The following is a 26986-nucleotide window of genomic DNA, read 5'->3' on the forward strand; positions in this document are numbered from 1 at the left end:
AAACCTGGAAAGGAAGAGAGGAGTTACTGAGGAGGAGCACAGAGTAGAGGACTTGGGGAGGGGACAGGCTTCCTTAGCTTCCCCAGGAGGAGCTTCCAATCAGACATCAGTAGTGGGCTGAGTCTCCAGCCTATGACATCCTGTGGGGACAGAGGTTGGTCCCTGAGATGGTGCAGGGAGTCTGGACCTGGATTTCAAGGGGAGAAATAAGTGCAGGGGCAGCAACAGCAACAACTGGGCCACAGGATGAAGACCTGCTGCACCCCTGTGGATGCAGGAATGCAGAGGGAGGGGCATTTGGACTTAGTGAAAACACTCAGGCCCTGCCTCAACGTCCCCTTCTAGGAGGTGGCCCATCAATCAGCAGGGCTCCTGGTTTCCCTGACTCTCTTCTTAGGGACATTCTCAGGCTGAAAGTTCTGTGAAAGGTGAGTTTGCACCCTGGCAGGTTTCCCTGGGCTCACCATGCTGGAAAGGCCAGGACTCTGTGCTCCTCTGAGCTCAAGTGCACAGGGACAGCAGCAGCCTCTGGGATAGTGTGTGTGCAGGCTGTAGATTGGAGCAGTCAGAGGCCATGTGGATAAATCCACTTCTGGGGTTCAGATTTAGGGGTTATTTTTTGGCACACATCTAGGTCATGTCTCTTCGTCCAGATTTTACCAGAAAGAATGCTAGTATTTTCAGGTTTCTTTATGACCTTCTCCTTACTGGGATTACCCTCTTGACTCACAGAAAGACTGGTTGCCTGACTTTGCTGACCAGGAAGAAATGTGGACTTTCTACCAAAGTGCTGACCACCTCTCAAGGCTGTGGCTGCTCTCAGAGTCCGGTGATAGTACACTAGCAACATCACATGTTTGCTACCTGTGAGATTTGACTTCCTGCAGAATTGTCTTGTTATTGTTCACTTTCTTGAGTTTCAAGCTCTGTTCTCCAAATATTACTCAGGGTTTCCAGCTATTTTCTGCAAGAAGATGGCTCATTAGGAAGGAACTCACTGCTACAAATCAGAAGCAGAAAGCTTTGTACTTGCAAGTAAGCAGCAGAACAGCTGTGCCCATTCCCATGCTCAGCCCTGTTCTGGCTTCTGGAGATCCCAGTGGGTCCAGGCCCCTGAGCCCCTGTCCACCAAGCAGGAGAGATGCTTCTGTGCAGAGCATCACAGGCACATATTTGTTAGGAGAGACACAAGCCAGGCTAGATGCACTTTGTACTTCTGTGCTCCCTGGAGCAGGAACACACAACTATTTAGAAGGGTCTCCTTTATAAACAAAATAAGACAGCAAACAATAAGTCTGGTGAAAAAAACATGGTTTATTCTAGAATCTCAGTTGGAGTGAATACTTTACAAACCACCCATAATGATGAGACAGATAAGTTGTTGCTGAGAAGCCTAAGAATATGTGTTCTTTGCTAAAGGCAGAGATTAAATAACGGTTATCAAATTTGGTTTTACAAGCAAACAGAATAAAAACAAAGACACTGAAATAGAGAACAAGTGGGCAGCGACCAGAGGGGAGAGGGAAGGGAACTTAAGGGGAAAAAGGGGGAGGGATTTTGAGGAACAAGTATGAAAGACACAGAGATGAGGACTGGGGGGGGGGGATGGGAGAGAGGGGGGAGACCGGGTGGGGGGGCGGGTGGGATGGGAGAAATAGATTTAAAAAAATGTACTTGAAAAGTAACTAAATAAAATTTAATATTAAAAAAATTTTGGTTTTAGTCTGAAGGATTTATTTATAAAGCTGTCTCTTTCCAGGGCTTTCAGGCCACAGCCCTCTCTCTACCTCCTTCTGTTCTCACTCCCTGTGCATGTAACCAGAGAAGAAAAGACCCAGGTGTATGTGTAAAGGACACTTTGGCCTATTAGGAAACACAGACACAGAGTTCAGTCCCTGCACTCTGACATGGGCCTTTGTCAAGACTTGCAGAGACATTTCCCCACTCAGTTTACACAGAGACAATCAGAGAATACCAGGTCCCCTCCTCTCACACAGAAGGTGCTTCTCTCCAGCAACGCAGAGCAGCATGTGAGCTGACACCCAGAGGAGCCCTCTGGGGGGTTTGGGTAATGGGTCATTACGAAGAGCCCCAGGACCTCAGGAGCTCCAGGTCCTGCAGCCACACACACCCCCAGGTAAGACCAGAGCTGAGCTCCCCAGCATCTCAGCAAACAGCCCACATCTGAGACTAGGTAAATGGAACAGACAAGTATGACAACTTAGTGACCTTTCTTGTTCTTGGCTGTCCAGTGGGGTGGGGTGGAAAATCTCTTTTCTAGCATGATGACCACTTAGCCTTTATCTCCACAGCACAGGGCAATGGGACCACAGTCAACCTGCTCCATTGAAAAAGCTCCAGGATCTATAGCTCCTCCGACTGGCCTGAGACTGTTCCATTCCTCCTGTTAGACAGCAGGGACCACCTGTGGGGTCCTCTGGGTGGGTGTCACCAGTTGGTCATGTTTTCTCTGGCCATCTAGCCTCCTATCCCCAGTTTCTTTGGGTGGACAACTTACACTCTCTGTGTGAGGTGTGAAGGGGCCATTTATGTAGACCCTGGCCCCTCAGCAAGCCTGGCCAGCCAGGTTGTTTTGGGACATTGGGCTCTGAAGTGAACTTTGTTAAGAGGTTAAAACACGGTTGGAAAACACTTGATCAGTGTCACATTGGTGCGCAAGTATTATCTCCCTTTTTATAGATTGTCTTTTCACTTTGTTAATTAGTTTTTGTTGTTGCTGTTCAGAAGTTTTTTAGTTTGATGTCATCCCAACTGATTATTTCTGCTTCTGTTGCTCGTGCTTTTGGTGTCACTTATGTAAAATCACTGTAGGGACCAACATCAAAAACCTCTCCCCAAATTTTCTTCTAGGAGTTTTATGGCTTCAGGTCTTACATTTACATCTTTAATCCATTTTGAGTTAATTTACCTTAGTAGTGTAAGATGGAGTCCAATTCTATTCTTTTTCATATGACTACCTACTTTCCCTCACATCATTTATTGAAGAGGCTGTCCTATCCCCATTGAATATTCTTGCTCCTTGTCCAATATTAGTTAACTGCACATACATGAATTAATTTCTGGGCTCTCAATTCATTTGCATTTGTCTATGTGTTGTTTTAATGCTAGTACCATACGATTTTGATTACTATAACTTTGTAATGTAGTTTTAACCAGGAAATGTAATGTCTATAGCTTTGCTTGGGATTCTCAAAATCATTTTGACTATTCAAGATCTTTTGTGCCTCATAAGAATTTTAAGATCTTTTTTATTACTGTAAAATTATCCATTGGAATCATGATAGGGATTACATGTCAATGTATTTGTGAATTTCCCAGCTTTCCACTTCTTACTGTTTTCTAGTTTTATAATATCATGGTTGGAAAAGACACAGTATATTTTTTATCTTCTTCAGTGTGTTGAGACTTACTTGTTACCTAACATATAATTTATCCCAGAAAATGTTTGTGTCTCCTTGAGGAAAATGTGTATTTTGTTACTGTTGGATGAAATCTTCTGTATCTATCCCTTAGGTTCATCTGGGTTATAGTGTTGTTCATAGCGGCTGTTTTCTTATTAATTCTCAGTGATCTAGCCACTGTTGACAGTGGGGTATTAAACTTCTCCACTATTATTCATCCTTTCCTATTGTTTTTGTATAGATGTTGTTCCTGTCTTTCTTTCTTACTGTCTTCTTCTGTGATTTGCTCATTTGTGGCAGTATACTTTGTTTCACATATCATAATCTTTTGAGTGTGTACTATAGGTTTTTACTTTGTGGTTAACATGATGCTTAATAAAATATCATATATTTGTAATTTGTATTTTAAGTTGATAATTTGAATTCAATAACATAAAGAAACTTTATAGTTTTACTTCTCCCCACTCATATTAAAATTATAGAGGTCAGAATTTACATTTTTTATCCTGAAGTCAGGATATGCCAATTGACACAAGGAGGGACAGGGAAAGAGAGAAAGAGAGAGATGTGGGATAGAAACAATGATGTGAGAGAGAAAAATCAATCTGTAGCCTCTTGTATGCATCCTGACTGGAACCAAACCTGCAACATAGGCAGCTGCCCAGGCGAAGGACCAAACCTTCAACTTTTTCAGTTCATGGCATGATGTTCCAGCCAATTGAGTCACACAAATCAAGGATACATCTTTTTAATATTGTGTATCCAGTAATGAATTATTATAATTATGGATATTTTTAATGCAGTTGCTTAACTTTTAAAGTATAGTTGTAGTGGATTATGTAACACCATTACAATATCAGAGAATCTAATTTCAACTGTATATTCACAATCACAGGGAATTTTATTCACTAATAGGTTTTTATTATGTCAGTTAACATCCTTTTCTTTTAGCTTGAAGGAAGCCCCTTAACTTTTCTTATAAGACAGGTCTACTGGTGATGAATGCCTTCAGCTGCAGTTTGTTTGGGAAAGTCTATTTTTCCTCTATTTGCTAAAGACAACTTTGCTGGGTACTCTATTTAGTTGATACACTACCTTTCAGTATATTGAGTATATCATTCCTCTCTCTCCTGCCTGAAAAGTTTCTGTTGAGAAATCCACTACTGTTCTTATGCGGGTTTTTCATATGTGATAAGTCTGTTTTGTCTTGCCACTTTTACAATTCTCTCTTTATCTTTGACTTTGGACAATTCCGAAAGTCCATTTTGCTCTGTGCATGGTAAATTTTCACCATTATTGTTTTAAATAAACTTTATATTTATTTTACTCTTCTCCTTATGGGGTTCCCATAATGTTCTTATAGTTTTTTTATTAATACCTCATAAGTCCTATAGGCGTTTTTCACTGTTTTACCACTTTGGCTTATTCCTCTGACTGCATAATTTTGAATTACCTTTCTTCTAGTTCCCTGAATCTTTCTCCTGCTTGACTGAGTCTGCTGTTAAAGCTTACTATTAAGTACTTCAGTGCATTTAATGTATGCTTCAATCTAGGATTTTTGGTGGTGTTTTTGTAATTTTTTTCATTGTTATACTCGTTTTTTTTTTTTTTTTAATTTAGTTAGCTGTCTGTGGGATCTTGTACTTCACTGAACTACTTTAAGAGGATTATTCTAAATTCTTTGTCAGGCAGTTTATAGACTTCCATATTTTAGGGTAGTTATTACAGTTTATTAATTTTCTTTTGTAGTGCCATGTTTGCCCAAATATTCATGATCCTTGATTCTTGTGTTGGTATCAGTGTATATAAGTAAGCAGTCTCCTCTTCCAAAATTTACAGACTTCCTTCCTCGGGAAAATGGTTTCATTAGTCAGCCCGGTTTGAAACACAGGACAGTGAAGATGATAATATCCATAGGAAGATGAATGTTATCAGGGTCTTTGTTGGGAAGGCCATTGCCTGTGCTCTGAGGGTGATGGCTGGAAGCTGCCTGAGCTGGGTTTTGGTGGGTCTGCTGATTGGGCTCCCTGATCAAGTCAGGCTGCTAGCTGTACTCTGAGGCTACATGGGCTTAGCAAGCACCTATAGTTGAGTGATGTGTCAGGCTCTGTTTCATGGTGGTGCCTTGACTCTGAAAATGGTCAGGATTACAAGCTGGGCTTTACAATAGATCCTGTGTGGGTGGAGTTTCAGACTGTGTTCCCCAGCTTGATGGTGTCTTTGGCAGGATTTCATGTTTGGTTGAGGCAACAAGAAGAGCTTCATAGTCATAGTGGGCATTTGGAATGTGATCTGAAATCTGGTTAGGACAATGGTTGTTTCCTGAAGTTGGCCAGGTTAGAGGATGGGCTACAAAATAAGTTACCATATTGCTAGCTTTGCTCTGCTGTTGGGTGTGGTTATTGGCAAGATTCTCTAGTTGAGAGGGACCTCTAGCTGAGTCCTGCAGTTGGGTGGGAATAGAGACTATTGCACAGTTGGGCAGCATCACTCTCCTGACCCCCTCATTGGATGCTCACACAAACTATGCTCTATGATTGTGTGGGCTCATTGACTAGCTCCATGAATGGGTGAGGCAACAGTCTGTGTTAGTCAATTGGACAGGGTCATAGCCTGGGCTGTCTTGCTAGATAGAATTATAGACCTGGCTCCATATATCAGCTGAACCATAGGCTTGTTGTCAGGACTGCCAGAGATCTCTACAAAGCCTTGAAAATGGCCAGGGATAAAACTATACTCAACAGTTGAGTGGGCCTGCAAATTTGCTTCTCTGGTTGGCCAGGGTAGTAGAATGGTCTCTAGGGTTGGTATGGTGTGACTATGGACCCAATTCAGGTAAAACTGCCAACTGAGCTCTCTGGTCAGATGGCATGAGTAGCTCTGATCTTCAGAAGAGCAGACCACTAGTTGGGCTTTCTCTTTAGGGACTGCTACAAGCAGGATGCAGTCCACCCAGGCCTGAGTTCTGGGTGCTAAAGGGCTCTCCTTTGCTAACATTTCTACTAGGTATGTAGTAGCCAGAAATTACCTAGCTTTTTGCTTAAGCCAGACTGCTGAATCACATGGAGATGTAATGGGGATTACAACTCTGGCATCCTCAAATTTTTGCAGGTGGCACCAACCTATGCCATTCCCTCTTTCTCCAGGAGTATGATATTGCCTTCAACTTATTCTTTTCACCAAATAAAACTTAAGTTTCAGAGCCTTCCATCTTCCCTTCCCTAGGACAGTTGTTATTTCCTAGGTTAAGAAATGATAGGGTAAAAAACCAGGTTGGCCAACTATGTGTGTCCTTATTACACATTTAAAATCTTGGGAGATGACTACTGGGTGGTTCCATGGATTGAGTGGACTCACTGTTTGATGGACATTACCTTATTTTTATAAATGTCCTCTAACAGGGGCTATTATGATGTTTTGGGTTTCTATATACCAACTGAGATGTTGTATGAAAAACTCTTAATATTTCTGTGCATATTCTTTGTCATGCATTTGGTTATTTAAATAATTGGCCATGGGTCTCCTTGGTGGAGAACTCAGGGAATTATTACTGGCTACAATCTGCACACTCCTTTCTTATAAGAACTGCCCTCATTTCCATCCACAGATTATGGGGCAAGTATTGGCTGAGGTCTGGAAAGGGGGCTAGGAATGCTAACTTTTCATTGAGGTAGCACTTCAGCCATCTAATCATTTACTTTTAGTCTCTTTTGATGATTTATATGAAGCAATGTTCTGTTGGATGCTACTCTTGCCTGTAAGAACACTATCTTCTATTAGCTATTTCCTTAGACATCTATGGGCTTGGATCCCTTGCTGTCATTCTAAACTTGCTGCTCATTACAGAGATTATTTATCTTTCTCTGAAAGTTAAATGCTGCCACGTACTTTCATTTATTCTAGAATCTTATCATTTTCCTTTGCTACTAGGGAATCCAACTCTACATCATTCTTACACTATTCCAAACTACAGAGGACAGTCCCACCTGAGCATTGCAAGGATGCAGGTGCCCTCTCAACAGTGCATTTCTTACACCTATTAAGGTGGGGTCTGTGAGGCCTCCTGAGGGCACAGTTATCTGATGGATGGGTTCTCCAGCTGTAGAATTAGAGCCGTGTCATCTTCCTAAGGCTTTATTACCCTATATTTTTGTCATCTCTGTCAGGTCTGGCATTTGTTCCTTCCACTTTACCTAGTGTGCACTGTGCTTTGCAGCAAGCCCCTAAGAACTACCCAGGAACATATTAGAATCGTAGACTTTGGACCTTTTCAAGCTCATTAAACTCTGTGGCCAGTAGAGTGTATCTGTATCAGTAGCTCCCCTCCCAACTAGTGTTACATTCTAAGATTGTTTTTCTGGGATCCACTCCCACACACAATCTCTTAGCACCTGTTGGTACATGTGGACACTTCTGCAGCTGTACTGGAGTAAACCATGTTGGCAACGAGCAGGCTCATCTAGCATATTCCTAGTTTGATTATAATGAGAGAACGCTGCTTATTCTTAGTTTGGACAAGATGGGGGTAGGAATGGGGTCTGCCTACCAACAGAGACTGGAGATCCATTTGCAGGCCTGTGGGCTCAGAAGGAACTAGAGTTCAGAGTTCTCAGGTGCATCTACCTGGAAAGCCCCATTCTGAGTTTCAGGGCTTAACGCTTCCTTTATCAAGGTCTTGACTTTGACTCAACAGTCTTCTCTGAAGTTCTGTCATTCTTAAAATTAGGGACTGTGGCAGGCCTTCCTTACTGTCTGCCTTCCAGCTGTAGGTGATAAATAATATATTTAAGCAGGCCATATACTCTTTTTAATACATTAGTGAACTTAAAAATAGCCACCAAACTATACAGTTCTTATTATTGCTATTTCTTCCTTTGTGAATGCTAGACAATTGTAACAGGTAGTGTACCTGTTCCCTGTATCTCATTAAGGCAAATATTTTTGCAACTGCACTGCTCGAGCACTCCAGGTACTATCAATATTCTGCCTTTAATCATCTGGCTAGACAGTGATCCAGCTCAGAACTCCATGCCTAGGGCTGGCTTGCTAAAACCATTATGTTAAGGTGGGTTCCCTAAAAGCAAAGCCTGAAATAAACTCTCTTGAATATGTGATTTATTGTAAGAATTCTCTCAGAAGGAGGAGGGTAAGGGAAGCAAGATACCATGGAGGGGAAAGCTAAGTAAGGATGTGCTCACAGCTGGACAATAGCTCTAGCCTGAGTCCCTGTGGGGGCAGCGACACAATCACTGAACATAGTTGGATCAACCTTGGGGATGGGAATCAATCCCCAGGCCAAAGACATGTAACTTTCAGGTGATTATGGATTTATTTGCCCAAAGAAATACCCTGGGAATAGGTGGCATCGAAGCCAACCTGCATAGCAGCAGGGGGATAAGAAATCTGCCTGACATGAAAGACAAATACCATATGAACTCACCTTTCACCAGAACCTAATCAACAAAATGAACAAGCAAGTAAAATATAACCCAAGACACTGAAATTGAAAGCAGGCTGCAGTGACCAGAGGGGAGAGGGGAGGCAATAATGGAGGAAAGGGGTGAAGGGTTTACAGGAAGGACTCTTAAGGACACATGGACAATAACAAGGCGGGGTGGACAAGGGGGAAGGAAGTGGGGGGGGGGCTAGGGTGGTGGGAAGGGTTGGGGAGGAAGAAAACTGTAGTTGAATAACAATTAAAAAATAAGAAATCTGCCTGAAACCAGGACTTTTAAGAGCATGAACAGTATCAACTACATCAGTGCAGTTCTAATTTGTTTCCTGAATAGCAAATTGTTCTTTGAAATTCTTCTTAAAATCATCCTGAGTTAATTCTGCGTCACTGCACTGGAAAAAAAAACAAAGATAATAACACTCATTACCAGTATCCTTAGATACCTTGCAACTGACAATGATCAGGACTCTTAACCAGGTTAAGTCTAAAAACATGTGCAGCTGAGAGTAACTTGTTTCCTAAGAGCGTGATTACTTTTTGATGACTAGACAGAAATGGGAAATCATTGCTACTCTTGAGGGCTCTTACTCCTTAGGTTTGGGTTGTCTCTTTCAGTGAGAATTAGAAAAGTAACTTAAGATTTTAGAAGCAATCAAATATCACAGTTGTCTAAGTACAACCAGTAACATTCCTTTCACCTTGTCACGTCTATGCCCCTCTTGTGTCCCCTGTTAAGTACATAGTCCACTCACATGCAAAGGATTCTGCAGTTTGGGATCTCCGTGAGTTCTGATTGAGTATATTTGGGGAGAGGCAAGAACAGCAACATGACTTTAGGACAAAATCTTCTCATCAGGTTTGGAGCAGGGAAGAAGTGACTATTCTCTGTGGGCACCTGACACCTTTTCAGAGAGATGGGCCCTCAGGGGATGGGGTTCTGGCAGCAGGGAAACCTTCTGACTCACTGTTACTCTCCCTTGTGAGCTTAAATCCTAAATTTAAAAACTTATTTCCTGAACCCTTGTTTATACTGCCCTTCATGAGAGAAACTCTAAAATTTCCCAGCACCAGGAAATGAAGGCAGAGTGACTTAATTGGAAGGAAAATGAAGTAGAAGCAGGGGAGCCACTTACACTGGGGATAGTAAAGAATTCGTCCATGGCCCGCACAAAACTTTCCACAGAGTGGTAGTTTTCCTTGAGTAGACTCTCCTTGATTTTGTCCAACTTTCTAAGTTTCTCTAGGCATTGAGAAGCCTCTTTAGCCTGGTGAGAAATATATCAATAAGAGAGTTACTGTCAAAGTGCAATGGCTGCCTTCTGTGGATTCCCATCAAATCCAGCAGAAATCCAAGGTGAAGATAAAAGCAGCTCGTGCTCTCCCTCCCCAGGGCTTCAGATCACCAATCCCACAAGTGCCCGTGTCAATCAAGGTCAGGTAACATCACACATTGATGGTTTGTTATCGTTACTCACATAATTTTCATGTGGAATATTTGGGAAAACTTTGCCCTCTAAAGAGGCATAGACAATTAAGAGGAGGAATGCACATTTCTGCAAGAGAAAGAGGCAGTGAATTAAAAACAACTTGGAGAGAAAGAGCCCATAGGCATGCCCAGACACACACATGCCTACACCTGTCTTCTGGATGTTTCTCCAAACTGGTATTGCTCTTGGACACTAACAGGTAACAGGTAAGTATTTTCCTGCAAACAAGTCTGGTGAGTTTGCAGAGTGGTTGGGAGACATCAGGAAACCAGGCACCGTTTGGCATCCACCCCCTCATCCTGTGACTGATTGACTTCTTACACATGAGGAGAAAGGAGAATGCTTAGGGTTCGAGTCCAACTTACCAACAGCTCTTCAGGCTCCATAAGCTTCACCAGGACCTCAGATTCCCTGTAATGTTGGTGACTTGGAGGATTTCTTGTTAAGCAGAATGTACACTTCCAACCACTCCTGAGATGTCAAATATAAATGAGCAAGGAAAAGACCAGAGACAGCCACTGTCACTATGGCTACCACTGTTCTCCTTTCATGAATGATCAGGAGGCAGACCAGGAGATAAAGGGGAAACCTCCCAGGGTATCCACAATCTTTATGTGATGACCCTCCTCCCATAGAGAGTAGCCATAGGGGGTGAGTGGGTGGAGGGCTATGTCAGAGTGAGTGGTGGTCTCTCCTTTCCCCATCTGAGCTGCTGTGAGAACCAGGAGCCCTACCCACCAGGCCAGAGTGTTTGAGACTGTGCCCTAACTCCTGGAGGCCTGAGGTCTCCATTAGCCTTTTGAGAACATGGCAAAATGAGGAAACCAGACCATGTATCCTTCCTTTTCTAAATAAACACAAAACACAAAGACCTGGCATTTCCACTTCTATAAACAGGAGTCTGTGCTGGGAAAGTTCTGGAAAGGACAGTAACATTATGAAGACAAAGAACCCAGCCATTGGCCTCAGCCTCCCAGAGGAGAAAGAACATTTCCCTCCTGCTGCCAGCATCTTTCAACAGCTCCCAGGATCATACTGCTGACCCCTGTACCTCCAGCCCCACTCTGTCCTGGTCACAACACAAGGAACAATCCTGCAGGGGAGTGAGAATTGCAGGAAGAAGGGTCTATAAAATGAGAGAGGGGGTCTGCATCTCACAAACCTTGCAATCTCCACAGGTGGGATGTGACAGCCCTCATGAAAGACTTTGTGACAAGTAGCACAGCCAAAGAGCTTTCCTCCATCCTGGCAGATTACACATTTGTCTGAGTTTTCCACCTACAAGATAAAACAATGACCACATCCCCATTAGCTTCTGACAACCAGCACTGTGGGAATCTAGGACTCATGGCCTTTGTGTGAGCCTTCAGGGACTCCTCTGTGTTTCACTGAGGTGTGGAGGGAGAGCATGGAATGGGGGGTTCAGAAGAAGGATTCTTGATCTGCCATGAACTTCAAGAGGGGCCTTTGTGACCAGACTGGAGAAGTTTTTTCCTGTTAAACCAGAGACCCTAATACAGAACCACAGGCAATGAAACAAGAGGATGATTTCATAGAAATCTGAAACATCTTATTAACTTGCAGATAGAACAAGGTTCTGAAATAAAGTGTTAAATCCATTCACTTACACCACAGTGACTAACATTACTGTTAGAAATGTGGTATGTTGAGAAACTAATAAGATGGAATAAACTTTTGAGAAATCACTGCATCCTATGTTCTTGGCTGTAGGCTTCCCATCAGTTGAATGGCCTGTTAGGGCTTCCTGGACTGTAGATCCAGTATCCAGAGGGACCAGGGCCTGTGACACTGCCTTAGGGTTGGAAAGACCATGACACAGATGGCCAGGTAGTGCCTGGAAGGATAGAGGTCTTTGACTCTGGAAGTCTGAGGAAGATGCCCCGTGACTCAGCTTGGCATGTATGGTTTGGAGGCTCCATCTCTGCATGGCCAGGGAGTAGCAATTGCTTTGCTGTATGAACAGTGTGGAGGTCCCCTTCCCCCACCAATGCACTCAACTGAAACTGTACTACTACCTGTCTCAATATGTGACCTTAAACTACATTTAATTTTATTTGCAGAAGATAAAATTTGACAGTATTTGCATCCAAGTCTTATAGCACAACTCCTACTCATTAAACCCAAATAAATGTATAGAGCAGATATGAAGATACACTGTGTTATATACAAACACGTGTATTTATAACAAAAAACTAGCCTGTGACTGAGCCCTTTGTTAATGAAGGAAATCAGTGTAAGGACTAATATTAAAGCTCAGTGTGCCATGACATCTGGTAACATTGAAATGGTCTTAGAGGGCCTGTCTGCATGTGCCTCTACCCACCCTCCTCCCCTGGACAAGGTCCCACAGCTAAATAATGCTCCTTGTCAAGGGACTACCACTGACCTGCCCATCTTGGAATATCAGGTTTCAGTTCTCTGTCAGCTGTGGAGTTTTTCACACAGACCAGCCACAGCCTCCTATGGAAAAACAGGATCCCCCTCACCCTCCCAGCCCCTGGTTGTCTACTCAGTTACCTAGGGCAACCTCAGTGAGGACTGTGGGTCTGCCTCTGCCCTTCTTCCTCAGTCTGGGAGTAGATGTGACTAGTATCACCTGTCAATCCATCTGTGCAATGATAGATGCCATTCCTTCCCAACCCTCAGATGTCTGGTAGACATCCCACCCTCATCAATAGGGTGAACAGGAGGGGATTACAACAAAACAAAAGCCACTTTCTGTATGTTTTTAAAATGAAAGTCAGTATTTACATATGAATGAGGAACAATCAGGAACTATATCAGCCCCTTTTGCTTTCCTGGTTCTGCCTTCTGAGAAAAGCCAGGCAGTTTGAGAACCACTTGAGAGTTGTTCTGTCCCAGATAGAAACATCCTGTCTATCCCATGGTCTATTGGAGAAATTCCTCCCCTCCTGCAACCATCTGAGGTGACACAAATGAGATTGGCTTGGGGACTGGCCCCTCCATTGATGAGTGCTGAGTGGGAGGGAAGTGGGCTGTTGAGGAGCAAGAGGAGGCAGAAATGACAGCGTCCACCTTTCTCTACTGTGACCCCTTCTGCTTTCTCCAAAAACGTGTGGTCTGTGCCATCTGTCCTGGAATTATGCCCTCAGCTGCACAACTGTGTCATTTTCCCTTCCTGTACTTTTCATCTTCCAACATTTAGACAGAATCCCTCAAGTTTCCGCCTTTGACCATTAAACAGGTCCCACATAGTCAAATTGCTCTCAAAGCTACAGTTCCATTGCTATGTCCCCAGCTCCCAGTTGTCTAGCCTGTCTCCTGCCTTCATGCACATCCCTGTTCTCACCCAGTGTCTCCTCCTGGGCCCTTGAATCATACCCCCAAACTCATGCATTCAAAACTTAATCTGTTCTCCTATCCCCACACCCACTACATGTTCTTTCTTGATGCTTCCATTTCATAAAACTATACCTTCCACAGCAAACCTGAGAATCCAGCCTGGATCTATACACTTTTTCTTACTGCAAATTAAAACTATCCCCACTCCTTCTCACAGTAATTTTTCAGCTTCCAGTGTTGGTTCCATTGTCTCTGTAGGGTCCATGGCAAACAGGGATGCTGAGACCCTAATGAACTGAGCCACCCTGATAAGTAAAGAAAAGTGGTCTGTTTTTCAAAGTCTGTGTTATATTTCAGTTAACAATACACAAAGAACAGAAAGGTCTTTCTTGAAGCCAGTGGGCAGAGTAAGAGTAATTTGGTACACAGCTATGCTGTTTCTCTTAATGTAGGAAGTAATAAAGATAAAAAGCCACTAAGATTTATTTGGAATCTTATTCAGGAATTTTGGGTAAATAGTCTTAACTTGGGGGAATCAAGATTCTGGTGATTTCTTTTAATTTAAAAAAATCCATATATGAGAAAGTGCAAGTACAAAGAATGTTGGGCACCACCCTGCCTGGTTTCAGAAGCTGTAACCCCCGCACCCCCACACCCCATGCCCATGGCTAAGGCTAAGTGAGGGACTTTGGGCCACAAGCCACTAAGGAGACAAAGCTTATCTCCCTGGCAGGAGCTCTGCTTCTGCTCCTTTTTCTTTACCCTGCCTGGCCCCTAGTGCTTGATTGGTTAGCCAATTATGGGTAAGATTACCCAAGAGAGGAATGACCTAAAACAGGCACAATTATGGGGAAGGCCCAGGGAAGGACTTGGGGGCTATAGCAAAAAGGGGTGATGGACCCTTGCCCCACATCTTTGACATAGCCTGAGTCGTCATTCTGTATGTGAGAAATCTCCTAATCTCTGGGCTGCCTTACTTCCCTTGCCTGACTTAACCCTGAAACAATGACTGAGGATGGTGCAGCCCTGCGCTGGAAAGGACAGGTTCCCCAGGCCTAAGAAAGAATGTATAAAATCTTATGATACCCGCTTTGCTAAGAATGCTCTCAATTAAATGTTAAGGGTCCAAGCAAGAAATGTGTTTGTTTCCCAAAGTTTTGTAGCCCTTTAGCTAACAGACCCTGACTTAGAATGAGCCATCATTGTTCTTTGTATTCTACTTATTGTTTAATCCTTACTGCCTGACAATGATTAAAAAACTTTACCTACCATATTTCTGTGCACACTGAGTCCAATAAAAACTTGTCAAAGCGAGGGTTGGCACACTTTTCTCTGGAAAGAGTAGCTGAGCCATCCCTTTCCCGCCACAGGACTCAGTAGTCTGTGTGAATTTGTCTCATATCTCATCCATAAGGCCAGGGACCCTTCGGGTTGGTCCACGTGTCACCAAAAGAGATCTTGTCAAGAGCTGCCATTCAGTGTTCTGGGAGAATCCTGAATCACATGTGCAGTGGGTGCTGAGACTGCTCCAGAATGGAAGCCTGGGCATAGTTGTTCCCTTCTCCTCACTGTAGGTTCTCACAGTCCCTCTCACTCTACAGAAAGTGGTGGCCCTCTTCCCAGAAGGACAAGGAAATAACAAACATAACAGGTGCATAAAAATCTTGCATCTCCAATCTTTTAATCAAGACCAGACTCTTATCCCTTTGGCTCTTTGTTTTCTAGCCCATCTGCACATTTGAATTGTCAGAGGAGAGCATATAAAGTAATGTCCTGGTTACAGTGTCTGAGATTCTGATCAATTGATTAGGGTAGACCTTAGGTATTGGCATTCTCCTTGAATCATAAAATGAGTAGCTTATGTATGAAAATCATCTGGAAACAGTTTAACAATTCTAATGTTCAAGTCATAATTCAGAATGGTTAAACCAACATTTTGTCTAGAGTTGGATTCAGGCAATGTCATTTTCCAAATGTCTTCAGGTGATTGCAGTACAGTCTAAGTTGAGATTAGGACTGAGCCAGTGTGGTTACTAATGCATGACGATCTTATAAGTCATTGTTGAATTGGCCTGTAATATCTATCCTAGGAAACATTATTATTAACAGGAGTGAGGGTACTCTTTTTGGAGCAGTTGCTTTTTCCTAACCACAGACTGTTGATTACTGGCAGTATGACAGGATCCTCTGGGTCACCATCTCTTATTCAGGGTCCTGGAAACCATGCACATGTCCCAGAGAAGAATCCACCACCACCCACAGCTCTTTTAAGCCACCACCCAAATGATAAAATGAAAGTAAGGTCCTCCATACTACAATTCTTCTTCCAGAGGGTCACACCCCTCTCCATCCATCCAAATCCCAAGATGACTTCTCGCTGACTTTTCACAGGAAACTGACCTCTGCACACTACACTTGCAGTGCTTTTGTACCATCAGTAGAATGACTTTGCCTCCTTCCCTTCAGGCAGCCTCAGCTTTTATCTCACCCAGGACAGAGAGGACATAGACTAATGTGCCCCACCGGAAACTGACCTGAGAAATGGTCATGTCACAGCCTGTCTCTTTGGTAATCTAGAGTCCCTGCTCCCCAGTAGTTATTGTTACATAATAGGTAATTGAAGTTGAAACAATCCTGGAGCTCAGGGAATTATTTCAATCTTCTTCATGGACATCGGGCATTTCTATGCACTCAGCAACTATGCTAAATGAATAAATAAATGGGTATTGTTTCACTTAGGAAAAGAGAACGTTTGTTATCTTTTTAGTAAACATTAGCATATAATAAATGGTTGTTCTGTCTGAGTATTTGAGATTACATGACGATACACAGCAGCTGTCACCAGAAAGTTTAAGTAGCCCTCACCTGATGACAAGAAGCTGTCATGTGGTGCCAAAATTGACAATGAAGTCTCCAGGAACCAGGGGCTCCATCATCAAGAGAAAATATGGGGAATACAGAGGACCCACCCATGTAGTAATGTATCCTGAGATCTGCCAGTGTGAGTCACTTTGGTTCTTGATCAAAAGACAGACGGTATATGAAAAAATTAAACCTGGTGCTACAAAGTGTTGCACCCAGTCATAAAGACAGAACCTGTGTGTTGAAAGTTGCTATTTCCTTCAGGTAATTCAGATAAAGGAACTCTATATCCATGGAGAATGATAGAGACTTTAAATTAGTCACTGACTACATACAACAGTAATTTTTCTTTACTAAACCCAGTGGATGAAATGTCCCAAGGGCTGGATGTTCAAAAGACCCAGAACATCAGATAATGTAAAGTCCTGATCCTCACTTTCCCAGTATTAGATGAAGTCCCAGTGGCCAGCTCTGTATAAGCTAATGTAGAATTCTGCGAATGTACTGGTGGCCATTTCTACCTAAAGAGTACAAGAAGGCACCCTGTACCTTCCCCTTCTTGTGAAGTTCTCATTAATGCCAGATGTTGTGAAAATTACCACTTTGTCCTCAATCTACAGTGCATATTACATATTTTTTGTTGCCTCCATGGTCTTCTTCCACGGAGAGACAAACCACCTTGACAGATAGAAAGGAAGCTCAGCCCCTAAGGTAGAGCCAAAGGTGGCATCAGAATAACAATTTCCAGGTCAGCCCTTCACACAGGCTACATCCACTTCCCAAGAATTCCCTTCCCAACAGCAACATCTTCATGAAAGATTTGCCAGTGATTTCTGCTTGAGAAAGAATTCTCTATGTATTTGTTCATTTTATTGGAGGATGAAAGAATATATAAGTAATCAGAGAAGAAATATGCTCTTAGTTTCCTATCTCATAAAGTAGTATATGGTTTTATATTTGTCCCAAGATAGATGATCTACTAGACGGGTTCATCTGGATGATGGGGAGCAAACTTTTTCTTCATTAGATTTCATTAAAGTTAGGAAATAGTAACTTTTATCTAAAAGTCTAGGATGGACTTGAAGATGACCCTATGACCTTGTTAAGAAAGGATTTTATGTATTCCATAATCATGTTTGCTTTGACAACTTTGACAACTTTCAACATTTACATGTACAGCTAAAACTCAGCTATATGAGATCTATTTTGATGGCTCCTTATCATCCCCATCTGAAATGGTTTACAATCCAAGATAACCTTGCATACAACCTAATGTTCAATGGAGCAACTCTGAAGGCATGCAAAATACATGCAAACATACCTATGTATGTACATACATAAACAAATAAAGGCATAAGAGAGAAGAAAAAGAAACAATGTTAACTATGCAACTGAGAAACCATAAAAATGATGCAGAACTTAGTTATGTAATGAGAACTTATATAAAGCAACACTTACCTTTTTTGTAGTGGGAGGTGGATGGATATATTTAAGCTGAAAGATAAAAAGATCCAAGTTGATGCTTAGTCTGTGTTTAAGTTTTGTGAGTCTGGCATTCCAACCTCCTTATAAACATTTGTACACAAATGTCCAACTGTCATCTCAAAGCCCAGCTCTCTAACTGAGGAACCAACTCCCTCTCCTCACCCGTTTTTCTAGATCCACCCACAGAACCCAGAAACACATCTTTAGAATACTTTTCCTGCTCATGTGCTTTTTCACAACTTTTCAGAGGTTTTCCTTCACAATCTCCTTGGCACCTCTCACCCCCTCTGCATTCCCACCAGTGCCACTGAGACCTGCCTCCTCACACCTGTGCTATATAACTGACATGCACAGGTCCCACACCTACAGGGTGTCCCTCCCTCTGGACAATGTTGGGCACATAAAGGACAAACCCTAGGGGGGTCTATAGAGACAAAGGGAATGCATGAAAGGATAAGAATAAGACAGTGTGAGAAGGGCCTTACTCCAGAGTTTAGGGAACCCAGGAAAAAGGTGACCAGGGCAGGTCAGTCAGGGAACATTCAGACAGGAGTGACATGGGAGTTAAGCCTTGCAGGATGACTATACATTTCTTGGGCTGAAAGACACTGAAGTCAGTTCAAGTCCCCACGTTGTCTGAAATACTGTTTTAAATATGTCATATCAAACCTCAGGAGAATCCCTGGTCTGCAGTGTCTGTGTTTTGAGTTTCAACTTAACATTAAATCTCTCTGCCAACAATACCAATTGATGGATTATGCTGTATCTCACATAATCTGTCTATCTCAACTCAGATCATGTCATTTGTGGTTCTGCTGTTTACACCACTCTTTCTCTGGAGTGTGTTCTGCCCACTTATTTGACTGTAGACTCTTCTTTCTTTCAGTGCCTAAAGTTGTCTGCAAGCACCTGGGTCAGAATGGCCTTTCCCTGTTCCAAGCCCCTTCATATATACCAACAGAGCCCCTTTGACAGATGGGTGGGTTCCCTTGTACTGAATGTGGGGCACCTCTTCCTCTGAAAAGGATAAAGTCTGGGGCCTCAAGGCTCAAGCCACAACTCAGCACATATTGGGTGAGCAAATAATGACCTCATCTTTGACCACAATAAAGAAAGTCACACCTGCCCCTATCACTGAAATACCTCTATCAGAAGTTTTAGGGTTTTTCCACCACAGGTCAGGCTGTTCCTCCAGTTATTTGCTTTTTCATAGCCTGCTCTGACTTCAAATTCCCTGGGAGTGAACCAGTTTCCATCTTCAGTTCTTATGCACTTCCTTGTGGCTCCTGTAAGATGAGGTGCGTTAATCCTGACACCTCTTTGTCCTCAGAACTCAGAGGTTGGCTTCCCACCACTTTGGATCTGACATCACCCATTTGGGTTCAAGATCAGTAGCAGGAGCTTCTGAATTCCCCTTTCATGTTTCAGGACCCCTTAACCCAGCTTGTAAATTCCCTCCAAGAAGATTTGCTGCTTTAAGTTAAAATCTCAGTAGAGGCCCTGCAGCTCACAATGGCACTAACGCAACATTCATGTCCTGTGTTACAACAATTTCTTTGACTTTCCCATCACTATTGAGCAGATATTTTTCTATCCTTGAAATCATGGGTAGCTGATACTAAAATAATTGTGAAATATTAATCAGTAGAATATCTAACTGATATGTAAGAGACACTGATATATAAAAGACACTTAACAACATTATCATTAGATAACAGGAAATTAAACCACAATTAAATTCTACAGTCTAAGCACTAGGGTGGCCACTACAAAAAGACTGACAATAACAAGTGTTGGTGAGAATGCAGAGAAATTGGATCCCTCAGGTTTTGCTGGTGAGAACTGAACTCATGCAATACTTTGAAAAACAGTTTGTTTTTCTCTCAATAAGATACACATAGAAGTACCATATAATTCTACAATTCCACTCCAGGGTATATACTAAAAAGAATTTGAAAAATATCTTCACAAAAACCTTTGCATGAAATGGTATTATTCATGATAGGTAAAGAATGAGAAAACCCTAACTGAAGGATAAATGCAATATTGTATATTCATAATAGGCTCACATATAAAATAAAAAGAATGAAATATGATGCATGGCACTGTATGTATGAACCTTGAGAACTTCATGCTAAGTGAAGGAACCAGTGACAGAAAGGCAGATGTTATGTGAGTCAATTGAGATAAAATGCATAAATAGGCTGATTTATACATCAGAACATAGATTAATCGTTGCTTAGTGTGGGCGATGAGCTGGGGTGGGAATGGGCACTGGCAGCTGAGAGGCATTGGGTTTCCTTTAGTGGGGACAAAATGTTCTAAAATTAGAATGTGATGATGGGTTTATAATCTTGTGAATGGCCAAAATAAAAAAAAAACATAACAGTGAATTCTACACTCTTAATGGTGATTTATACATATGTGAGTTGTATCTCAGGGAAGTTGTTTAAAAATAGTTATGATACAAACATTTATTTATATTAGTGTTCTCATAATCATATTAAAAATAATCTCATAGAAGTTCATCATATATACAATAAGTGAAAAGTTTTATAGTGTTAAAATCACAAAACACTTTATATTCATATGCAAACAAAATCTCAAAGTCACAGCAGGAGGCAGGTTTGTAACTATTACCCATGTCTTAGATGGGAAGTTTCAGGCTCAGGAAGGTCCCAGTCTTCACATTGTCACTCTCAGCAGAGCTGAGGCTGGGATCAGACAGAGCTGAGGCAGACAGAGCTGAGGCTGGGATCAGGTTTTCTAAACACTGTGGTCTCCTCACTGCATCTAACATCCTGTCCTAGTGGTGATTACCCAGATGGGTACAGGATGTGAACGTGGAGACTGAGGGCCTCTTCCCTGTTATATCTGATTCAACGTAAAATGTGCAACATTTCCACCCAGAGACTGACATTGCTGCACTTGTTTTTGGGCATCCTCAGAGGCACGTCCACATGGGGGTGAACATTTAATATGCACCACTGCTTACAGTGCAAAAACATCATCTTAGGGATCCCTTCCTAATTCTTTCGAGCCACAGTGGAGCTTCAATTCCTTGAATGACAGGAAATTCACATGGGTAATTCCATTACTTCATGTGATTCCTTCACAGAGGGGTTGCAAATTAAAGTAAACCTTGAAACCTACCTCGTTCCAGTTTCCTCTTAATTAACAGCCCCGTCTTCTTTTTACAAGTCACAGGGAGTATTTCAGCTTCAAAATTTACAGGCACATCTGGCTGCTGTCCTGTTTCTGAAAGAGAAGATACTTAATTCTGTCTCCTTTAACAACTGCACATGGAAAACTTCCTGTCATGTAATTGTTGTTTCTATAAAGTCATAGAGATACTTGGGGAACTTTATTCCACAAATCTGCAGTTTCAGCCTTTCTTTCAGTGACATTTCTTTCACGGACATTATGGTTTCAGATACACAACCACAGAATGTCTACCTTGATTTCACCTCTCAAACCCCCACAATCAGAATGTTTTAGCAGAGATACCAGGAGTCAGTACAACTGTCTTTGCTCCCCATGCAGTCAGCCCCCGATACTTATGTGACAGTGACACATGAAGCTGCTGTCCTGGCAGAAGGAGCTCTGCAGCTGGGCTATTTCCCTGCAGGTAGGTTGCTGGAAGCAAAGTCAGGGGCTGTATATGCCTTTTTCTATTTGAGCTCTGACTCAGGAGCAGAGAGGATAATGATGGGGTGACCTACTGGAGATTGTGTCATTTCTGTTTGTGTTCACTATTTTGCATCATTTCTCCCCCACATCAGCCTTCTCCAAAGCTAAAAGAGGAGCCCAGGAAATTCTAGACAATCTGCAAATTGCATGGCTGGCTGGACCATTTGCAGTCTGACAATGGTGTGCCCTTTATCAGAAGCCACACCCAATTCTCTGATCATCTAACTTTGTGACCTTGTCTCCTCCTGTCCACACCCTTCTCTGTTAGGGCTCTTTGGGCACTGAAGGCAGCTGTCCCCAAGGAAGGCAGAAATGGGGGACCAGCCCCTGCCTGCATTGTGACCAAGTCAAAGGTGGTGGGGGATCATTGTTCTTATAAAGACCAACTCTGACAATTCTGGATTCTGTTCTGACCCTTGCTGGGAATGATGCCTCATACTTTGCCCAACCAGCCTAGAGGGTGCAGTTTTCAGAGTACCCAGGTGATTCAGATTTAATTTTGATTTTATTTTGTTGGAAATGCTTTTACCAGGATTGTATATGATTCTTGTTGAAGAAAAGTCTGAGTGATAATAGAAGATTATTAGCAAGAAAGAGGAAAGCGCAGCCATTAAAATAGTACACACAGGTTTCATAACAGTGAAGGAAGAGCAAAGATCCAGGCACCTGAGAAGGAAACACCTAGGAGCTATGGGAGGTGGAGAGGTATTAATGATATCTGTCTTCCAGAGCTGCCCTGAGTCTTCTTTCTAAAGGAACCCACCTTGTCCAGGTCTTCTACCACTTGGATGCTGAGTCTGCCACTCAACATCAAATACAAAGAATCAGGGGCTGGTGCCAGTATCTGCACAACCCATGCAGAACATTGTCTCTGGACAATGTTCACACACTGATTCTCAGTCATTCAATGGTGAGGTGTGGTGGTGACAAATGCCATCTGAACATCATGGCCAAAGAGGTCAGAATGAAGAGACTGTCCTGTCCCCACTTTTTTCCAAACCCCATCAGCGATGAACAGAACTGAGAACTGTAAGGTGGGCCCTAGGCTGCTATATTCCTCTTAGGAACCTCAACAACTGTAAATGCCTCTTTTTCAGGGCCACCATGGGTGTCCTTGGGATTGTACCTCTTGTGTGAAAACCAGGCCTTCATTTTCCTCTCATGTGCACACAATGACTTGCACTGTAAGGGAGAATTATGGGAGGGTTAAAATAATTACAGTTTAGGAAACTTGTTAAATACTGAAGGAGACCAATTGAATAAATTTGGTCCTAGCTTCCAGCAGTCCCAGTAATCATCATGGCTGGTGGAGTGGTGTCTTCATGGGGAGACTGCCAGGATCTGCTGTGCCTGGTCAGTTGGTTGGGAGGCAATTCTCCATGGCTTGCCACGTGCCCCAGAGTATCTTTTCAAGGATGTGTGAATAGCAAACAGTTCTGGAAGCCAGAGCTAATGTAGCCCTCCATGTCAGAAGGCAAATTTGTTTCCTGATCTTTATAAAACAGAGAATATCTCCCTCCTTTGAAATATCCCAGGATAATAAAGTTTCTCTCCTCTCCTCAGAGGAGGTTTCTTTAGGTTCCAGGTTGATGGTCACATTCTGTCTCTTGATAAAGATTTGCATTTTACAGGTAAGTAACTTAAACAGAATTGATAAAATGATGTACTTAATACTTGCACATCTCATTATAAATTTTATCAGAAGAAAAGAAAATTCAAATATTGAAGTCTAGTTAATATAATATACATGCTAAAGTGTTTGGAAGGAAGTGTACTGTTGTTTGCTACTAATAAATTTTTCAATTTTGAGAATGGTTTTTTAATAAATAGAGAAATGGATAAATGGACAGAAATGTGATAGAACAAGAACAGTACATGTTAATTGTGAATCTATGTTTATTGTTAATTTCCCTAACTTTTTGGAAATTTTAAACTTTTCATAATTCAATAGTTGGATAGAGAGGTTTTGGCAAGGAAAAAAGCTTATTAACCAAAAAGTGACAGTTAAAATACAAAAGAATATTTGCCAGCTACACAATAGATTTTAGAAGATAATGCAGTAATCATATCAGTATATTAAGGAGACAGAAATGTTCAGCTAGAATCTTTAATCTTGATAAAAAATTATTTCAAAATAAAGGTCAATTTGCACCTACCACCCTCGGCAGTGTTACCACCGAGACACCCTGACCAAAAGAATGAACAATTTTTTCAGGTAGAAAAGGTGACACTGAACAAAGAAACAATGATGAGTACACAAAATGATGAAAGATTCATGGAAGTAAATAGTGACTACAAAATGATAATAGTTTCAAAATTTATAATTAAAAAGATGAGTAACCAAATGTAAAACTACAGTAGCTTAATGATAAAGACGGGATGTTTGATTAGAAGAAATCCGTGCTAACTCCTTGACATCTTTTGAGATTAAGGCATGTTTAAAAAGATTACAGAAATTTTTCTCCAATTTCCACACCAAAAGAGAAAAAAATGGAATGTAGAATTTTATCTTAATCAACAGATAACATACAAGAGACACAAAAATACACAAAAGGTGTGATTAACAAGAATATAGATATATTAGTCCACATACGTCAGGGATCATAATTAAAGCAACAAATAAAAAATATCTATTAAAAGATTAGAATTATCAGAGAATATTATAAAAATCTGTTTCATTACCAGAGGCATAAAACAAAGTTGCATAACAAGGTTTAATGAAGAGGTAGAAGAATAGAAAACATAAGTTAATGTAACAAAGTTAGCCATCTGAAAAAAGAAATTTGAAGGCAAAAAGCAAATGAAGAAGAGCACTCTGTAACTATAAAAGAAGACATCTAGTAAGTGATTATAACCATAAATAGTGTCAAAGTATTTAAAGTAAAACAACAGTACAAGAAAGAATTGGCAAATATTCAATCATTTGGAAAATTTAACATATCACTATATACAAGCCTGATGGACCAAGGACGACTTATTATGGTGGATCCCATAGATTTAAACAGTGGGTTTTAGAAAAAATATGTATACAGGGAGATGTCACTGCCAACATATAGTTCAAATGTATATTATTTTAAAGGGACTTAAAACATTTATAAATATCAATCACACATTAGGTTCCAAAAGAACTCTCAACAAATTTTAAAGAGTTAATGAAGTCAGCTCTTCATATGGTATTCCAGATACCTACTTTTAATTCTTAATTTACTAATATCAACATTGCTGGAGATGTCATAGTCCAGATAAAATACCACAGTTCATAACTTCCCTAATAGCTGGCAGGACCACCAGTTTAAGATTTGATGAATAAGAATCCCAGATGATGGCAGAGGAGGTGGAATTTACAATAACCTCCTTCTAGGAACAAACTGGAATGCCAACTAAATTGTAGAAAAATATCATGAATAACCAACTGAACAATAACTGAAGAAAAGCCTTATAACCCAGGAGTTATTAAAGAAACCACATAACCACAAATAAGAATGGTAGGAAGTCTAGCAGTGTGAGACACCTGGCTGGGCTTTCACAGGCGGCAGCTCGAGTTCCAAAGGAATATTTCAGTGGTGAGAGGGTGTCCCCAAGGTCAGCACACCAGTATATAGCACCAGACCTGGAAAAGGCCCCAAATAACATCTGCGTACATGAAAAGTAGCATGGTTTCTGTGTGCCAGGGAGAAATGGCTAGAAACATAGAGAGCCTCTTAGTGGGCCAATGCAAAAAAAATTTGTTTGCAGCCACTTACTCTGGGCCCTGACAGAGGGAGGACAAAGTAAACTAAAGCCTCATGAGGAGAGTCTGGGTTTGGTGGCTCTGGGGAAAGACCTGAAGGGTCAGCCTCCAGCAACCCTGTGCTGCATCATTCCCCACAATGCAGAAGTCACCTTTCTCAGGCAGTGCACTCCCTTCCACATGACATCAGCCTGAGGGAAGTGATAGCCACACCTGCAGGAATCCCTCTTGCCCCACCCTGTGAGGCTTAAGCTGGGCTGCTAAGGAGTACAGATCAAGGCACTTTCAGTGATTAAGCTTAACAGAAAGCCTGCAAGAAGAGACAGATGGTTGGGAAATCTGAGACTTTAGTAGACCCTCCCACAGGTCCCATGATGGTAAAAGCTGGCTTTGAGGTCACCCTGGGTGTTTTGGCACACACCCAGGTCAAGCAGAAAAAGCCATGATGTGTAAATTACTGATAATTTCAAACATTTTGCCTAGGGCCAGTCACAGTCAGCATGTGACAGTGTGACATAGGTCTACACCAGAGTCTGTAAAATTTCTCAAATACATAGAAACAAACACAAAAAGTCAGCCAGAAAAAGAATAAAATAAACAAGCTCCAATGGAAAGAACAAAAGAATTCTCCATAAGAGCAAAATGAAATGAAGGCAAGCAAGTTATCACACGTAAAGTTTAAAGCAGTAATTATAGAATGCTCAGTAACATAAAAAAGACATGGAAACTATAGAAAAGGACAGTCAGAAATAAAGAATGCTATATCTGAAATAAATAATACACTGAAAGGAATAAACAGTAGGTTAGATGAAGCAGAATGTTGAATCAGTGATTTGGAAGACAAGACAGAAAGAACACCCAAGGAGAGCAGCAAAAGAAAAATAAATAATGAATGAATTAATGAATGAATGAAACTGAAAAGAAAGAAAGAAAGAAAGAAAGAAAGAAAGAAAGAAAGAAAGAAAGAAAGAAAGAAAGAAAGGGAGAAAGACAAAACTAAAATATTTTCCTCTAAGATGAGAAACAAGACAAGGTTGTCCACTTTCACCACCTCTATTCAACATAGTATTGGAAGTTTTAGCCACAGCAATCAGAAAAGAAAAGGAAATAAAAGGCATTGAAATCAGAAAGGAGGAAACAAAACTGTCACTGTTTGCAGATGACATGATAGTGTACATGGAAAATCCTATAGACTCTACCCAAAAACTGCTCAACCTAATAAATGAACTTGGCAAAACAGCAGGACACAAAGTCAATATCCAGAAATCAAAGGCATTTTTGTATACCAACAATGAAACAGTACAAGCGGAAAATCTTTAAAAATCACATTCAGTATAGCAAAAAGAAAGGTGTCAAATACCTAGGAATAAACCTAACCAAGGAGGTAAAAGACCTGTATGCAGAAAACTACACAACACTGAAGAAAGAAATCAAGGAAGACACAAACAAATGGAAACATATACTGTGTTCATGGATTGGAAGAATTAGCATCATCAAAATGTCTATACTACTCAAAGCAATTTACAGATCC

At 41.5% G+C, this 26986-nt stretch overlaps 1 protein-coding gene across 6 annotated transcripts in view; it reads right to left on the bottom strand.

Annotated features, from left to right (window-relative positions):
• Positions 1-1294: 1294 nt before the first annotated feature.
• The window catches only part of LOC119041976 (nuclear body protein SP140-like protein), a 62214-nt gene continuing 36522 nt past the window's right edge, over positions 1295-26986 (bottom strand). For 5 of the 6 annotated variants that reach the window (XM_053663228.1, XM_053663143.1, XM_053663076.1 and 2 more), the window contains 8 exons: positions 21189-21293; positions 19179-19321; positions 18009-18044; positions 11527-11642; positions 10730-10835; positions 10353-10430; positions 10011-10142; positions 1295-9269 (listed from right to left, as the gene is read on the bottom strand). In XM_053663228.1, the coding sequence (XP_053519203.1) occupies positions 9192-9269; positions 10011-10142; positions 10353-10430; positions 10730-10835; positions 11527-11642; positions 18009-18044; positions 19179-19321; positions 21189-21293 (794 nt within the window). In that variant the 3' untranslated portion in view covers positions 1295-9191. The remainder of the gene's footprint in view (positions 9270-10010; positions 10143-10352; positions 10431-10729; positions 10836-11526; positions 11643-18008; positions 18045-19178; positions 19322-21188; positions 21294-26986) is intronic. The other variant, XM_053663114.1, reaches the window with a different exon arrangement.

This window comes from Artibeus jamaicensis, unplaced genomic scaffold (assembly GCF_021234435.1).
Source record: "Artibeus jamaicensis isolate MK-2021 breed Jamaican fruit bat unplaced genomic scaffold, CSHL_Jam_final contig_1015, whole genome shotgun sequence".
Taxonomy (NCBI): domain Eukaryota; kingdom Metazoa; phylum Chordata; class Mammalia; order Chiroptera; family Phyllostomidae; genus Artibeus; species Artibeus jamaicensis.